Here is a 17,236-nt window from a genome sequence, read left to right as displayed (position 1 = left end):
TAGAGTTTGGTGTCAGGAATCGCGTTGCATCTGGTTGACGAGCAACGAGGCACGGTCCACTTGACCATAGCAGGCAGTCACCAGTGTCAAATGGATCAGGAAAGAACACATAGCTGCGGTATAAGAAAACATCGATAACGATCACACAGCACAAAAGAGCAGTCACGATATCAAATAATAAGATATGAAGTGTGAATGGATGTCATTCTTGGTTTAGACCGTAAAGCTCACTTTTCAAAGCTTGTGCTCATCAAAGGCTACAAACATACGCCGTCTAATAGTGCTTGAGCATCGTCTCCATGATGCTTGCTAGCGAACGCTGTGAAATGAAAACATAATTATGCCTACACAAAACGAAAAGGCATCCCAAACGCCGGGCATCGCTAAATAGAAATGAAGAATACTCTAGGCCGCGCTGGCGCTGAGCATAGGTTGTGCGACCTTGGTAACTTGGTTACCCGCCCGGATTATTGGGTTGCCTTGTTCGTCCTTGACGATGTTGACCTCCTTGTTCTCCTTCTGGGCACGCTTCCAGATCTCAACCTCGCATCCACCGCGGATGACACCAACCCTCATGGTGGAGAGCAGGTTGTGGGCGGCGTTGGAGTGGAAGTAGACACCACCGTTGAACATGGCGGTAGCGTCCTTGCCGATGCCGCTCTTGATGAGGGTCTTGCCACCGGGGTGCTCGTTGATGAAGTCGGTGACGTCGTGGACAACACCGGCGACAGCGATCAGACCGCGACCGTTCTTAGCCTGCTCGACGTAGTCATCCCACTCGATTACGGGAAGCTGCTCAAGAGGAACACCCCAGTCGAGCTTGGCGCGCTTCTGGTCAATCTTCTTCTGTAGCTGCTGGACGCGACCCTTCTCAATCTCGTTGGCACGGAACTGCTTGAGGTTGGAGGCGAGGCCGAGCTTGCTCCACAGCCAGATGGACCACTTGGTGGGGTCGTACTGGTGCCATTCGATAGCGTTACGGTAGTCGGAAGGGAACTCGTGGTGGAAGTTGTGGTAGCCCTCACCGAGAGTAACGAGGGCGGTGATGACGTGGTCCCTGGGGCTGTTGCGGTCATCGAAGGGCTGGTCGCCGAGCCAGTGGGCAAGAGAGTTGACGCAGAAGGTAGCCTGCTGGACGAAGAAGATGCGGAGGATACCGGCGTAGATGAAGCCACCCTTCCAGTCGTTCCAGAGGAGACCAGCGACAGCCGAGGGGAAGATCAAACCCATGAAGATGACGACCTTGATGTAGTGCTTGTGCTGCCAAACGACGACGGGGTCCTCGTTCAAGTCGGTGATGTCAGTGCGGCCGATGCGCTTGGGGTTCTGCTTCATGACCATCCAGCCGAGATGGCTGTAGAGAAGACCCTTGCGGACGCTGTAGGGGTCCTTGTTGGTGTCGGTGTAGCGGTGGTGGGCACGGTGGTCGCGGCTCCACCAGCGGATGGAGCCCTCAACAGCACCGCCGCCAACGAGGGCGAGGAAGACGCTCAGTGGGAGGGAGGCGTTGTAGGACTTGTGTGCCCAGAGACGATGGTAGCCGGCGGTGATGCCGAGACCAGTCCAGAAGTAGTACACGACGGCCCAGAGGGCGGTCTGCCATTTGAGAGGGGTCCAGAAAGCCGCGACGCAGCCGGCGAGGGGGATGCCGATGATGAAGGTGACCTGATCCCGTGTTAGCCAATGGCTCTGATTTGGGGGGCAAGAGCAAACTTACGTTGAGCCAGTTGACGTGCTTGTACCAGTTGGCCTTGGTGATGGGTGTTTCGGTGATGTGTGGCTTCTTAGGGTCGTACTTGGGATTGCGGTTCGGCTCCGAGGTGCTCGCCATGGGAGACGGCTGCTTGACGTATTCGGGGTCGACGGCCATCATGCCGGCGGTAGGCTGGTGGGAAGGCATGGTGAGGAGGTGGGTAGGGTGGTTGTAGGTAAAGCGAGGGCGGTCGAAGAAATTCGACGGGAAGCAACTAGCGGCTCAAAAAAGTTGAGCTCCGGTCAGCCTCCGGTGTGAGTACAAAGCTCCAGCAACGATGGAAAGCTTCACCACGATCAAGTGAATGACGGGGTAGAAGATGTGAGGGAAGGAGCAGTGGAGGGAGGATGAGGGGAGGCAGAGACAGCGGGCGGCCGAGCGTGTTAATAAGGCGGCGGGACAGTCTTGAATCCCAACACTCTGCGGGCGTGTAAGCGAAAGACTGGGACCTTGCATTGTCGCTCGAGATCCAGCAATCGCCGCAACTTTGGTCATAGCCAGCCTAGCGTCGCGCACTAACCGCCGTCTCAGGGTCCCGCACAGGACGAGGGACGGCGCTGGCTGCAACAGCGCGAGAAAATTTCGGGCCTAACTGGCACGTCGTGCTGATCTCGGCATCGAGACAGTCGCTGGGTGGCGGTGCGCGCGCAGACGTGCAGAATATCCAGCAATCCCAGGCCGCCACCTTCCCCAGATTCTGATTAATCCCACACGCGGCGGCCCTATTTCCTACACATCGCCCGGCTGCTGCTTCTAGCCGCGACGTCGCGAAGACGATCGCAAAGAGCGGTCTGGTGCAGACGACCGGCAGCGCGAGCCGGCGAGAAGGATGCCTCACTGCCTAGGTGGGCATAGAACCTCACGCCGTGGTGAGGCCACACGTCTCGTCATCGCTAGCTCGCTAGCTGTCCTCTCCGCTTGATGCCCCGCTGGGCCACGCCTGCAGTGCAGTCGCCCAAGTGGAAGGGTGAGCCGGATGCAGGCGCGACACCACGTTCGTTGGGAAACTGTTGATATCGCTCTGCATCCGCCCTACCCAAGTCTTCTGCAGCCTTACGTAGGCTGCGACGACATGTTTCACGCAGTGGCAAAGTGCTCGGCTTGGATACCCAGTGGGTCTCAGACGTCCATGACTTTTTCGATGGCGCTTGTGCTTGGAGAAAATCGTCAGTGCTTCACAACGTTGTGGAAACCGTGAAGGGTCTTCTTCCGCTGGCGCAAATTCCCCGGCACGCTCCAAGCTCGGGTGCTGGGTGCTGGTGCGCCATCGCAAGCTCTGCTCGATTGGGAAACGGCCCTCCTCAACACCTGCTCTGCCTGTCTCCAGCCCATACAGACACACGTCCATATCAGTCAAGACGCGCGCCCACCATCGCGATGTCGATAACATGCAACAGCCTACGAATCAACGTGCGTTTGCTCACCTCGGCTCCCGGGATCTGTTGCGTCACACCCGCTGCACTCTTCGTGTCGTCTCATTCTCATGCCACAAGGTCAACGGTCGTCCCAACGTCCTAACGGGTAGGGCTGAAGGCAAACTGCTGGCGTGCGCTCAAGCTATGACGAGCCATTCTTGCAAAAGCTGGTTGCGGCACCCTGACTGCGTAGCCCTCGTTGACCCTTGCCAAGGCGCAGTCTGTGGCAGAACTTGCGCTGCGTTTCGTTGATGAAATAACTGCTTCTTCGCTGTCTTCTACGTCCTACCACGTCGGCACAGTACATGTTTTTCCATCTAGCAGTGCTTTCATGTTCTGTCATCTGCAACCGAAACACGATCAGCCAGAGACGAACTCTTGAGATTTACAAGAACCAGAAATTCTACCTAGAACGTACTCACCTGTTCTGCACAGGTAGGTACATAGACCTACACGCGACATTGTACATAGTTGCTGGAGATGTGGGAAGGCTGTGAGGGAATCAAGGTAGTTCTGCGCAGTCTCTCTTGGTCTCAGCGAGGCTCCGATCACCGGCTGCTGCCAACCAGAACACCAAGTCGCCCAGCATGGACGCGCTCAGCACCGCTGCATCGGTAACCGGCGAACAGGATCTTATGACAGCAATCGGACTCAGATCTAGATGCACATTCCTCCAGTACAGTGTGGGAGGCCTCTCCTGCAATATCTCCCATCCTCTATCGTCGGAGTGGTCCGCCCGCCAAGTGGACACATTCGCCCAACAGCCAATCGCCGTTTTCCTACCTATCAGTACAGGCGATCGTTTTAGCACATACGCGGGTGTCGCCCCTCTGCCACTGCGAAATGCGCGCCGTAGCGACGAATCTGCCGTGGAGAAGAGTAATTATTCGCGGCGGCTCACGACTATCTTCGGCCAGCTCCAATCTTTGGCGGTCCGTGAGTGGCCTTGGATTCGGGGCTAAGACGTTGTGGATGAACAATTGTGTATCGTGAAGGTTGTTGCAGGAGATAATACTCTTTCTCCACATGTTCTATATAGATGAGGAAGTAGCTCGTTGGGTTCACGCCGTCACTCTACTGCACAGCGACTAACGTTCCCACTCGAACTAAGATCCGCCATCTTCACGTCACTTCCCCGCATATCGAACTTCAAGACCACCATCCGAGCATTTCAAGAGCCTGTCATCGGTAGCGCGTTACACTGCACGCGACAGCCCTTAGTCGACCAAGAGGCACGTCTGATCCTGCGACTGGCCGTACAACTGGGTATCTTCAGCCACCTCGCCAATCTTATCAAGATCTTCCTTATCGGAGGTTGAACCGCAGAATACAAAGATCCGGCTCAATCTCGACATCTCTGCTTCTGTTCGGACACGCGCATCCGGATTGCAGTCTCTGAGCAGCCATGGCAGACATGATCGGTCCCGACCATACGCCAAAGCGAAGCTTTGGAGAGCAAGCAAGACGCGCCATCAAGGCCTTTACAACCAAGTACGATCTTTTGTCACAATCAAAATCTTATCTAACATAGTCAACAGAGATGGTCTGGTTGGTACTTATGACTACGCCTTTCTGTTCCGTCCAAACCTGCCATTCATGAAGAAGGAGCGAAGAGCTGCACCCTTCTTCGGTCTCCATGACCGTATGCCAGTGCTACTAGCTCTTCTCCTCGGATTTCAACACGCACTCGCCATGTTAGCAGGTGTCATAACACCACCCATTATCCTCGCAAACGCCGCACATCTAAGTTCGGAAGAGCAACGCTACCTCGTCTCCACTTCGCTCGTAGTTTGCGGAATCCTGTCCTCGATTCAGATCACGCGCTTCCATATCTGGAAGACCCCCTACTATATCGGAACCGGCCTGATTTCCGTCGTCGGAACTTCTTTTGCGACTATTCCCGTGGCGACCGGTGCCCTCAGCCAGATGTACGCGACCGGATTTTGCCCGACTGCTGCGGATGGCACAAGACTCCCTTGCCCAGACGGCTACGGAGCTATTCTCGGTACGTGCGCTGTATGCGCTTTGCTCGAAATCGGCATGTCCTTCACCAGTCCGCGTATCCTTAAGAAGGTCTTCCCGCCCCTGGTTACCGGTCCAACTGTACTGCTCATTGGCGTTCATCTCATCGAGACTGGACTTCAAAACTGGGCTGGTGGCTCGGGTGATTGCCAATCTCGTCCCGAAACTGGACTCTTTCAGCTGTGCCCCAACATCAATGCACCGCGCCCTCTTCCATGGGGTAGCGCTGAGTTCATCGGTCTCGGTTTCAGTGTCTTCATCACCATCATCATCTGCGAGCGTTTTGGTGCGCCTATCATGAAGTCTACCGCTGTCGTTGTTGGACTCCTGGTCGGATGCATCATCGCAGGCGCAACAGGCTACTTTGACAAGTCCACCATCGATGCCGCACCGGCTGTATCCTTTATCTGGGTCCACACATTCAAGCTCTCTGTATACGGACCAATAGTGCTCCCTCTGCTAGCAGTCTACATGGTTGTCGCTATGGAGGCCATTGGTGATATCACCGCTACCTGCGATGTTTCGCGCCTTGAAGTCGACGGCGAGATGTTCGATTCCCGAATTCAAGGTGGTGTCCTCGCAGATGGTCTGAACGGCATGATTGCAGCTCTGTGCACCATCACTCCCATGTCCACCTTCGCTCAGAATAACGGTTAGTGCCCGATGTACGAACTGCATGTGAGACAAACACTGACTTCGTACGCCCCTCTTTAGGTGTCATTGCTCTGACGCGCTGTGCGAACCGAAAGGCCGGCTATGCTTGCTGCTTCTGGCTCATTGTCATGGGCATCTTCGCCAAGTTTGCGGCGGCCCTTGTTGCCATTCCTTCAGCAGTTCTCGGCGGAATGACAACCTTCCTCTTCAGTGCCGTCGCTGTTAGTGGTATTAGGATCATCAGCACGATGTCCTTCACTCGCCGCAACCGTTTTATCCTCACTGCAGGATTTACCCTGGGCTTCGGCGCTACCATGGTCCCAGACTGGTTTGATCACGTCTTCACTTACGATGGACCGAACCACGCACTTCAGGGCTTCTACAACGCTATCATCTTGATCCTCGAGACAGGTTTCGCTGTTGTTGCTTTCATCAACGTTGTACTTAACCTTGTCCTACCAGAGGAGATTGAGGACGAGGAGACACCGGAGTTGACTGCGAATGAAGTCGACGAGCCAGCGGATAAGGAAGAGTGGGCAAGGGTCAAGAAGGGAGCCACTGATGTTGAGGGACGACCAAGTTCGGATATTGAGCCTAGCAAGGCCGCGTGAGCGCTGTGATGCATGGTTTTGACTTTTACGAAAAGCGATTTCTCATACTGGGTGGACATCTCGGCGTTGTAGTCTTCTTATAGTTTCATTACAAAGAAGTGACTTCCTTTACTCACCAAATGCCACCCTCGTGCTGTAGCCCAAGATGAGAATAGTCATCTTACGACACCGATATGCACCACAAAACCACTGCCCTCTTTCAAGCCCTCACCCAGCATCTTATCAGGCACCTGCCAGACGTGAAAATACCGATGAAAACTTTTCAACCAAGTCTCAAAGACCTCGGGACTGCGCAGCTGCTGCGCAATAAGACAAAGCGTTGGCTCGTCCTTGTCATCCTTCAACCTACATATCGCAGCACACGTCGTGTTGAGCGGCTCAATCAAAGCTTCGTTGTAGACGCAATCGCACGATACGATCATGTCCACGGGGTTGAGACGAGAAGTTGCATCTGTCTCCCAATCTAATTGCAGTGTTGTGATGCGATCGCCACTATTTCCTCCTTCTCCCTTCAGCTGACCTTGCTGTTTCTTAATTCCCTTCCCATTCTTTCTTTTTGTCGGTATGACGGTGTCAAGGTTCTCGGCGATATTCTGCCGTAGTATCTTGAGCACATAGTCCTGGTCAGTGGCTGTGTAGCTTGCGACTAGGGGACCTAAGCAGAGTGCGACGATACCGGATACGCCTGCGCCGAGCTCGAGGATGCTGGAGCTGGGTGTGAGAAGGGAGGATGTGAAGAGGAAATTTGTGGGGGAGGCGATCCATGTTGCGAACAACGGGGTGACTTTCCACACTACTATTTAGGCGTTAGTTGGCGGGAGCGGAGCGGAGTATGGCATGTAGAGCGTGATAGTTCTCATTGCAATGAATTTGGTCGGCTATCTACTAGTCCTGTATGGCCAACCCAGGCCACTATAGCTGAGATGCTATTGTAGGAGCCCGCATGAGAGGTCAAATTCAACTGAAATGGGGAACGTAGGGGGCAACGCGCGACCCCGGAGAAAATTATGGCAAACACAGAACTACTTACCGGCACCGGTCGTCCCTTCTTTACGACTGGAAGTCAGCAGACCTCTTGAGTGGTGAATGACCAGATCATGGCCCGCCACGCTGAGATCTAGAGTTGCCGCCGGCTCATCGATGAAACCAAGAGACTGAGAAGGAATATCTTGCGAAAAGACAACGAAGGCTTCTGCGTGATTTGATGAGTAACCTATCGATGATGACTTGTTTGCAGTCTTGCGACATGTTCCACATTGGGCGTACGTGAGAGCGAATCGCAACGACACAGCAATATGTTGAGCCGAGGACCAGCATAAGGATGTGATTCGATGAGTACATTCGTGTACTCCAGGGCGTTTTACACACCTTCTTCAGGGTCCAGGATGGGCCCCGTTGCCAGAATCTCCGTGAGACTCCGCATCTTGGCAACGCTCAGGCGACAGCGGCCTGCGATTATCCGCTCGATCCTTGCACCTGCGTTAAGGTTGGCAACGGAGCGAAAGCGTCAAAAGGAGACAGCTGCGCGTCTTGGAAGAGTCTCCGGATTCCTTGGCCAACTGCAGGCCGACTCAACTGCGTCTCACGACGGCGTGAGGTCGAGCAGGTTTCCAACGCGAAGAATACGTCGACAGGACACGACGGCGGGAGGCTGAGACGACCTGGCAGACCTTGCGATGTGTGCTGCGCTGTCGATCTTCAGTCGCATCTCGTTCGACAGAAAAGAAGTGGAGCAGCGGCTGGCCCCAGGTGCCCAGAGCTTGCGGTGGCTGAGTGAGGTCATCAAGAAGCTCGGCCACCCCAGCCAGGTCGTCGATTTAGCGACCGGGAAAGCATAACAAGCGCATAAGCTCCCAACACACCAACCTCATCACATCCGCCGTTCCCCGCTGGCGACGACACACTCTCCATATACCCTCTCGCTGCTTTTTGCACTTTTTGTGATACCCTTTGCCCTATACCCCTACACATACCCATCCCCATCACACACGGTCGTCACTCTGGACAGCGCCCACCCCAGAGCCGCCAAGATGCCGCAAGACCTCAAGAAGCTGATGCCCCAGGCCAAGAACCATCGGGCGGGGCCCTACACGTGCGAAGCTGCGAATGCAGAGAAGATCGAGGGCGAGACGCTGCCGCGTCGCAACCTGGCCGCGAAAGACGGTCTGGTACTGAAGCCCCACGACAACGTAGAGACATTGTACGACGTACTGCGACACGCTGCCGCCAAGTACGGCAATGCAAAGGCAGTCGGTGCGCGTCGCATCGTCAACATACATGAGGAGACCAAGAAGGTCAAGAAGATGGTCGATGGCAAGGAGCAGGAAGTCGACAAGAAGTGGCAGTACTTCGAGCTCAGCCCGTACAAGTACAAGAGCTTCGTCGAGTTTGAGAAGATGGCGCTCGCAGTAGGCTCGGGCCTGAAGTCGCTGGGCTTTAACCCGCAAGACAGGCTCCACCTGTTCGCCGCCACGAGCATGCAATGGCTGGCGTCCGCACACGGTAAGCAGTCGCGTGTACACGTACAAGAACCATTAACTCATCATGCTTGCAGGTGCCATCTCCCAGTCTATGGCCATTGTTACCGCATACGACACGCTCGGAGAAGAGGGTCTCAGGCATTCTATGCTTCAGACCAACGCAAAGGTCATGTTCACCGACCCTGAGCTGCTACCCAAGCTCGTCAACCCAATGAAGGAGGCCAAGGACGTCCAGGTCGTCGTATACTGCACCAAGAACGACCCCAAGCAGAAGGACATTGATACACTTACCCAGGCGCACCCGCACCTGAAGGTTATGAGCTTCGACGAGCTGGTCAAGTTGGGCGAGGAGAGCCCTGCGGAGCCTATCCCGCCCAAGGCAGACGATCTGGCCTGCATCATGTACACGTCTGGATCTACAGGCACCCCCAAGGGAGTCATGATCAAGCACCGCAACGTCATCGCTGCTAGTAAGTCTCCTGCTGCGAGCATGTAAACAAAGTACTGACCTCTTTCAGTTGCTGGTGTCGATGTTATTGTAGGCAAGTACCTCGGACCGGGCGACGTTCTCATCACCTACCTCCCCGCCGCGCATATCCTCGAGTTCGTATTCGAGAACGCCGTGCTCTACTGGGGTGGTACCATGGGCTACGGAACCATCAGGACGCTCTCGGACCAGTCCGTGCGCAACTGCGCTGGTGATATCCGTGAGCTGAAGCCAACGGTCATGGTCGGTGTACCGCAGGTGTGGGAGACCATCAAGAAGGGCATCGTCAACAAGGTTGAGGCGGGAGGCGCTGTCAAGAGCAACATGTTCTGGGGAGCGTTCGCCGCCAAGGGCTTCCTCCTTGGTTCTGGACTGCCAGGTAGTGGTATTCTCGATGCCATTGTCTTCAACAAGGTCAAGGAAGCCACCGGAGGTAGACTTCGAATCTGCTTGAACGGTGGTGGACCCATCTCAAAGGAGACGCAGCGCTTCATCTCCATTGCCATTACACCCATGATCAGCGGATACGGTCTGACCGAAACCTGCGCCATGGGTGCGCTTATGGACCCCTTGGCCTGGAACGAGCACGCCCTCGGTGAGATGCCTGCTTCAGTCGAGATGAAGCTCGTCGACTTCGCGGATGCCGGCTACTTCTCCACCAACAACCCGCCTCAGGGAGAAATCTGGATCCGTGGCGGTGGTGTCGTAGACGGTTACCTGGACATGCCTGAGGAGACCAAGGAGGCCTTCACCGACGACGGATGGTTCAAGACTGGTGACGTTGGAGAGTTCAACGCCAACGGTGAAGTCCGCATCATTGACCGCAAGAAGAACTTGGTCAAGACACTTGCTGGAGAGTACATTGCTCTCGAGAAGCTCGAGTCTGTCTACCGCTCCGCACCCATTGTCGCAAACATCTGCGTCTACGCTGCAGAAGATCGCCAGAAGCCTGTCGCGATCATCGTGCCCACCGAACCACAACTGAAGAAGATTGCCGCCGCAGAGGGTGTCCAGGGAGATCACCTCGAGGAACTTGTTCACGACAAGAAGATCAATTCTGCCGTGCTCAAGCAATTGCAGCAGGCTGGCCAAAAGGGTGGTCTGGCTGGATTCGAGATGATTGAGGGTGTTGTGCTAGCAGACGAGGAGTGGACACCACAGAACGTAAGTACCTCTGTAACATGGAAGAAAGTCTACAGAATGCTGACATTATAACAGGGCCTCACCACTGCCGCACAGAAGCTCAACCGCAAGGGTATCTTGAAGCAGTACCAGAAGGAAGTTGACCAGGCCTATGGCAAGTCGTCTTAGAGACGTGTTGTCAGAAGCAAAAAGTCGAAGGACACTTAGCGTGATCTTTGAACAACATGCTTGGCCTCGTTGCAATTTTCCTATGACTATATGAATTGAGTTGGCGGAATATCCTCTTCCTTAGTGTGGAGAAGGCGATGTAGTTATATCCTTGTTGCTATAGCACGGCGCAGGGGTCTTAGTTAAATGCTTATTCTGTGTGAATCTTGATCCCAGAAATTTGTCTCTATACATATTGATAGATCGCGAAAAAGGTATTCCCTTGCGCATTTGGACATTACATCGATGTGCAGTGAAGCTCGACGAAAGCACCCACTCCCATGCTGCTCCGCAGCGTCTCACGTGGTTGAGATCCGAGTTGACTTGTTGTGTGGTTGAGAAGACAGGTCCACCAAGCGGATAGCTTACTGCTTCTTAGCGTCCCTCTCAGCCTTTCGCAGGGCACGCTTCCGGATGCTCTCGTGCATGCCCCTGTTCACCTTGACAACAGTATCCGAGCGCTCACCCAAGAAGCGCGAAAGGAACCAGTGCATGAGTCCGTGGCTCCAGTACGGTGTGCTCGTGAAAGCTACGCCTTGTGCACCTCCACTCCTTCCAATCTTGCTTAGTGTAGCGTTTACGAATTGCTTGGGGTTCGGAACGAGTGCAGACGTCTTGCGGATCTTGGACATGGCCGTGGTGACGAGGTGAGACTGAACACATTGGACGTATACGCCGTGGGGCTCGAGTTCGGAAGCCAGCGCGGTGGACCATTGTTGTAGGAAAGCCTTGCTGCCGGAGTAGGTCGCGAGAAGGGGTGTAGGGAAGAAGCCGCCAAAGGAAGCCATGGTGAGGACGAGTCCACGCTTGCGAGACACCATGCCGGGGGTGACGAGCTGTGTGACACGAAGAGTAGCCATGCAGTTGATCATGATGATGTCGTTCATCTCCTGCTTGGGTGTCTCGATGAATGGTACTGGGATGCTGTGGCTCAAGCCAACATTGTTGACTAGTATGCTGATGTCGAGACCGTCAATGAGCTTCTTCATATTGTTGTAGTCGGCATCTTTGTTCTGCGCGAAGTCCATAGCCAGCGTCTTGACGGCGATCTTAGGGCCATACTTGGACGTGATGTCGGCGGAGAGGGAGTCGAGCTTCGATTGCGTACGCGAAACGAGGATGAGGTTGTAACCCTTGGCTGCGAGGGAGAGGGCGAACTCTTTGCCAATGCCGTCAGAGGCACCAGTTATGAGGGCCCAGGTGCCGCGGGGTCCGAATGTGCTGAGCTGGTGGGGGTTAGAAACATCCGAGAGGGTCAGGAATGTTTGGAGGGGCATACAGATTTACCTGGCAGCACAAACAAGCTGAGAAGAACTCGAATGGTGCTAATGACAGGTGCTGCGAAAGATGCAACGCCTACGAGCAGGAGGCCATAGACAGCAGCCTGCACGAACGAGTTGCTTGCGTCGATGTGAACACCAAACGGCTCGAGGATGCCTGCCATGGAGAGCAAATATGGGAGCGGCCAGAAATTGGGTTGATAAAGCTAAGGAGCAGTTGCAAGCGGATGCAGCATTGAAGTTCGCATGCTCCGTTAGCCCTCGCGACAATCTCGCGGCTTCGCTCTGGGCCCTGCCGAGGCTGGCCACTAGGCTCGCGCTAGCCCTCGGCACCGGAGGAACCTTTCTCCACACAAGCGATCGAATATTGCGATCCTAGAGCAACACCGAAAGCTCGACAATACCACCCGACCCGCAACCATGGCGACCGAACTCACGTACGTTGTGCGATACTGCGAATACTCTCGACAAATACTGATTGCGAAATAGTGTCCAGTCGGAGCGCGCTTTCCAGAAGCAGGTACTACACGCCCATTTCGCGAGCCCCCAGCACGTCCGATACTAATGCGATGCGATAGCCTCACATCTTCCTCAACCACAAGGTCGGCGGACCCCGCAAGAACACCCGCGCCAGGAGATGGTACAAGGACGTTGGTCTGGGCTTCCGTACGCCCAAGACCGCCATTGAGGGTACCTACATCGACAAGAAGTGCCCATTCACCGGCATGGTCTCCATCCGTGGCCGTATCCTTACCGGAACTGTCATGTCCACCAAGATGCACCGTACGTGTTAGCCCAATTCTCGGAGCGCGTACACCAGGCCGCAACAGGAATATCAGAAAGAAATGGGCAGCAAGAACTAACGAATTACAGGCACCTTGATCATCCGCCGTGAATACCTTCACTTCATCCCCAAGTACTCCCGTTACGAGAAGCGCCACAAGAACCTCGCCGCACACGTCTCCCCCGCTTTCCGTGTCGAGCCCGGTGACCAGGTCGTCGTTGGCCAGTGCAGGCCCCTCTCCAAGACCGTCCGCTTCAACGTCCTCCGTGTCCTCCCCCGAAAGGGAAAGGCTGCTAAGCAGTTCAACAAGTTCTAAGTGCATAGAAAAGGGATGGTGTAACGGTTCATGATCAGCAACGGAAAGAAACTTGGTTGAGGCGGAGTGTGACGGCTTTCGATATAGTCGTCAAAATTCGGCATCAAGGATTGAGGTATCGGAGTCCCATGGGCCATGTATGTTTCTTCAGCTACGATCAATGAAAGTCCTCGAGTGGTCAAACAAGCCCCGAGGCGGGTCAAAAGTCCATTGCTGTTCATGCTGCAGCGTGATGGATCTTGGTACATGTGTTTGCATTGGGAGCCCTGGCGATTAGTGTCTGCATAACATCACGTCTTCCTGTACTATGACATGTCCCTGGTTCAAGTTGTGAGAAGAGACACCGAATGAACGCGTCTTTGTACACATTAACATTACATCACTATCTCCATTTCGATACCCAATACTCCCCAGCCCCCCACGCTAGGCCTTGACGTAGAAATCCCACTGCATCCACATCCAGATCAAACTTGAAGTTGCGACTATCACCGGTCCAGCCAATGGTTTGCCCCATCTTGTAGTTCCATACACAAACCATTCACTCATGAAGTGTCCCCAGGCTATAGCATAAGTCCACAAAGCCAATTGATAGAAGCTCGGATTGTTGATGTTGTATGCAGCGTAAAGTCGAACCATGCCCGTCAAGAAAGTCCATGTTCCGAATGTGCGCGACGAGAGAGCGGTTACGTGTTTCGGCGTGGTAGGGGGCGGATCAATTGCTGTAGGGTTGTAGACGCGCGAAGTGAAGGAGAGCGTGGCGTAGCATTGGAGGCTGTTGCCGACGGAGACTATGGCGACCTGCGGGAATTATGAGTTTATGCTACGATGACAGACTGCATGGAAATGACAGTCGCAAGCCCGGAGAACAGGACATACAAAGAGAAGCCATTTGGGCAGTAGCCCTTCCGCTTGAGGGAGATAGGATTGTAGCGCATCCATAATGGCGAGCAATTGGTTGCTTGGTCAGTGAGTAGAGTCGTCGACGCGTGCGCACGTCGAGTGTTGTATTTGGCAAATGTTCGGCCTTCTGTAGAACCAGCGGCATCTAAGGGTCTTGGCCTGTGCTCGTCGCGGAGGTATGCCTGGAATCATACCTCTGCCCATGGTATAGACCTATTACAACAGCATAACAGGAAACGCAGCTTATACCTTTAGCGTCTGATTGTAACTGACATTTTTGGTGCAAGGGCGATGATCGTAGACGTGATGATGAGGTGGTTGTTCCTAAGAGGCTAACCAAAGGTGTACGACGTGCCTCCCATGTTAGGTCAGCTGTGTGACAGTAGCTGAATACAACGAGGTCACCAGAAGCAGTAACGACGCGAGATAAGACCATACACTGCAAAGTCATTCAACTTTCTCTCCAAAAGACAAGGGTGCCCGACACCAGATGGCACTGAGTGAGATATGTTATCGATAAGGCACCTTGAGAAAATGGCGCTGTTGATCATTCAACATGTTTCATCTCAGACCACAATGTCTATTGTCAATGACTACATTTCTCATGCATGTTCAACTTGCTGCAGCTGACCATGCGCATCTCGTTACAAAGCGGTCCGAACGACAATGACGTTGAAGATGACGCGAGCCACCCTCTTACTGGAGCCGCTGACAGGGACGAAGAAGCCCATCTGTTGACAAGAGAAGAGATGGACTTCGAAGACAACGCGTTGCCTGCGCGTAGTGGCCGACGTACTTTCCTTCGCTTCTTGCGCGGTCCAGAGCCACCTCGCATCCAGTCCATTCAGCCAGTCTTCCCAGCCATCCAAGCGTATCCGGCCCAATGGACGGAAGCACACGGGTTCAATAAACCCATCTGGCTCTTTGCTGTGCTACTGCTATGGCTTGTTATATTTGTGTGGTTTCTCACTGAACAACTACCGCTCCGCGATGGGGATGGCAATAGCGTGATCAACCTCGATTGCGTAGACACGCTCTGGAAACGAAAGAACGAATGCGGAATCGATGGGATCGATTGCCGCCCTTTCAGCAACCATTCATTCGCCTTCCGGTGTCCAGCGAAGTGCGGCGACGTGCAGATCTTGAATCCGCACATTGTTGGACCTCTCGAAGTAAACTACCGACCGCTTGTCATCGGTACGGGATTTTACCGTGGAGACAGTTTCATCTGCGGATCCGCGATCCATGCTGGCATTGTGGATGGCCGGAAAGGTGGTAAGGAACTGCCCGTACGAACTGTGTGTAAGACATATACTGACATGTTATCTTCATCCTCGTAGGCTCTGGTCGGATTACTCTCGTTGGTGAGCATGACAGTTTCGCCAGTACTAAGCGACACGGCATCGAATCCTTGCCTTTCGATTCGTACTTCCCGCTTGCCTTTTCCGTAGGCTATGACGATAGCTTCCACTCCGCTTCCGACCCTCGGTCAGCCTTGCTTCCTGTTTCGCTCCTCGTCACTGCTGCGCTTGCTATCTTCACCACGTCACCCAAGATCTTCTTTGCGATCTTCAGCCTTGTTTTTGCCCACGTGAGCTTTGTTTCCGACCCACCGTCGGCGTCCTCCCGAAACACTACTGTTCTTCCGGATCATCTGTCCATGTTCGCGAAGCGACTTTTACCGGCAATGTTTGTGGCCGTTGTCATATACTCCACTACCGTGAAGAGGTCATTACTTGGCATGACTGCTCATTTTGAGAAAGCACTCTTTTGGCAAGGTGGCGCCTGGATTGGAGCACTTTCAAATTATACTTTTGATTGGATACCGATATCTCGACTTACCTCGCACGATCTGGAACAACAACCCGGGGCAAAGCTAGCCTTGGCAATCATCGTTCTGGTGCTGGTGGTCATCATTGTAGGGCAAGTATATTTCTTCTGGCTCGAAGGCCGCCTGCTCCGCTACCTCGGCTTGTATGGACTTTTCATTCTTGGAATCATTGTCTGCTTGACTATCCCAGGCGTAAATCTAAGGATCCACCATTACATCCTCGCGATATTGTTGCTGCCGGGCACGAGTTTGCAAACACGACCGTCTTTACTGTACCAAGGCATTCTGTTGGGTCTTTTCGTCAATGGAATAGCGCGCTGGGACTTTGACTCCGTCTTGCAGACTTCTGCTGCACTTCGCGCTGATGCGAAGTTTAACTCCGTGGTTCCCAAGATAGCGGACGCCACCGTCAATTTTGGTACCGAGGCGCTGGTCGCGACATTTCGGTACGAAGCACACCCGGTCGGAATTGAAGGCATAAGTGTCTTAGTAAATGATGTTGAGCGCGACCGCGCGTTCTACGATGATGGGCTAGGTGGAGCTTCTTTTGAGTGGCGCAGGCCACTTGATAGTGGAATCAACGAGTACTTCCGGTGGGCTTATGTAAGAGGTGGGAGAACTTTGGATTATACCAGGCCAGGTACATTATCTGGCAACGGCACGTGGATTCCTGGAGAGCCGGTGGAGAAGGTATGAATGCAGCTGGCTGCACGGTTGCAATTATAAGGATACCTCAGGTCTAGGCTCATGTGCCTGAGATGTGGTGGAGGTCCACGAGGTTCGTTGATTGGAGAATATGAGCTTTTACGATCACAAGAACATGTCAGGGTCTGGTCGTTGTTATCGCCCACATCCGAAGACCTGTCATTTGCTGTAGGCGACACCGGACCATGGTATCAGTTCCAAATACCCCACAGTCTTCGTCACGAAGCCCGCATCACTATTAGCTTCAACCACAAGACAGATACGGTCTGAGGCTTCTCCGTAGCCCATATCTCTTCATCCAACCCTTTTCTCTTCCGGCTCATACTCACTCATCCGTTCCTTCCAACCCTCACCACCACCACTCAAGATGGTAAGTCACAATTGTTCAGTTCTGCAGCCATGCCGCATATTTTCCGTTCAAATCAGAGTTTCAAAACTCCTGGACAAGCTGCGATGCAAGATCTGTATCCAAGCAGCCATTTCGGGGCTATATGCGCGATTTCATGAGGTATACTGACCATGCCACAGCACTATACACTCATCGCTTCGACGGCTGCACTTTCTGCACTGGTTCCGCGCCAGATGCGAAACTGCCCCGCTATACCTACATGCCCTCGCTGGAACGGTTGCGTATCTACCTCCACCAAC

General features: G+C 53.9%; 6 protein-coding genes across 6 annotated transcripts; 3 read left to right on the top strand and 3 right to left on the bottom strand.

Moving 5' to 3' along the window:
• Positions 1-405: 405 nt before the first annotated feature.
• OLE1_2 (stearoyl-CoA 9-desaturase) lies at positions 406-1,900 on the bottom strand (the record flags this gene model as incomplete). The annotated part of the gene is made up of 2 exons (XM_051430391.1): positions 406-1,665; positions 1,718-1,900. The coding sequence occupies 2 exons, from the start codon at positions 1,898-1,900 to the stop codon at positions 406-408; spliced, it is 1,443 nt and encodes a 480-aa protein (XP_051295878.1).
• Positions 1,901-4,582: 2,682 nt separating this feature from the next.
• Positions 4,583-6,455, top strand: J4E90_000795 (uncharacterized protein; the record flags this gene model as incomplete). The annotated part of the gene is made up of 3 exons (XM_051430390.1): positions 4,583-4,659; positions 4,707-5,842; positions 5,905-6,455. The coding sequence occupies 3 exons, from the start codon at positions 4,583-4,585 to the stop codon at positions 6,453-6,455; spliced, it is 1,764 nt and encodes a 587-aa protein (XP_051295877.1).
• A 2,030-nt stretch (positions 6,456-8,485) lies between these two features.
• J4E90_000794 (uncharacterized protein) lies at positions 8,486-10,733 on the top strand (the record flags this gene model as incomplete). Its single annotated transcript, XM_051430389.1, has 4 exons — positions 8,486-8,957; positions 9,010-9,405; positions 9,454-10,586; positions 10,641-10,733. 4 exons carry the CDS (start codon positions 8,486-8,488, stop codon positions 10,731-10,733), a joined length of 2,094 nt encoding a protein of 697 aa, XP_051295876.1.
• A 404-nt stretch (positions 10,734-11,137) lies between these two features.
• J4E90_000793 (uncharacterized protein) lies at positions 11,138-12,216 on the bottom strand (the record flags this gene model as incomplete). The annotated part of the gene is made up of 2 exons (XM_051430388.1): positions 11,138-11,998; positions 12,052-12,216. The coding sequence occupies 2 exons, from the start codon at positions 12,214-12,216 to the stop codon at positions 11,138-11,140; spliced, it is 1,026 nt and encodes a 341-aa protein (XP_051295875.1).
• Positions 12,217-12,472: 256 nt separating this feature from the next.
• Positions 12,473-13,152, top strand: RPS11A (ribosomal 40S subunit protein S11A; the record flags this gene model as incomplete). The annotated part of the gene is made up of 4 exons (XM_051430387.1): positions 12,473-12,489; positions 12,542-12,572; positions 12,631-12,835; positions 12,926-13,152. The coding sequence occupies 4 exons, from the start codon at positions 12,473-12,475 to the stop codon at positions 13,150-13,152; spliced, it is 480 nt and encodes a 159-aa protein (XP_051295874.1).
• A 423-nt stretch (positions 13,153-13,575) lies between these two features.
• On the bottom strand, positions 13,576-14,091 carry J4E90_000791 (uncharacterized protein; the record flags this gene model as incomplete). The annotated part of the gene is made up of 2 exons (XM_051430386.1): positions 13,576-13,950; positions 14,029-14,091. 2 exons carry the CDS (start codon positions 14,089-14,091, stop codon positions 13,576-13,578), a joined length of 438 nt encoding a protein of 145 aa, XP_051295873.1.
• Positions 14,092-17,236: the final 3,145 nt, after the last annotated feature.

Source organism: Alternaria incomplexa (genome assembly GCF_024043165.1).
Source record: "Alternaria incomplexa strain BMP 0042 chromosome Unknown scaffold_1, whole genome shotgun sequence".
Taxonomy (NCBI): Eukaryota; Fungi; Ascomycota; class Dothideomycetes; order Pleosporales; family Pleosporaceae; genus Alternaria; species Alternaria incomplexa.
The sequence above is the reverse complement of the archived record's forward strand: the minus strand, read 5'-3'. Positions and strand labels throughout refer to the sequence as shown.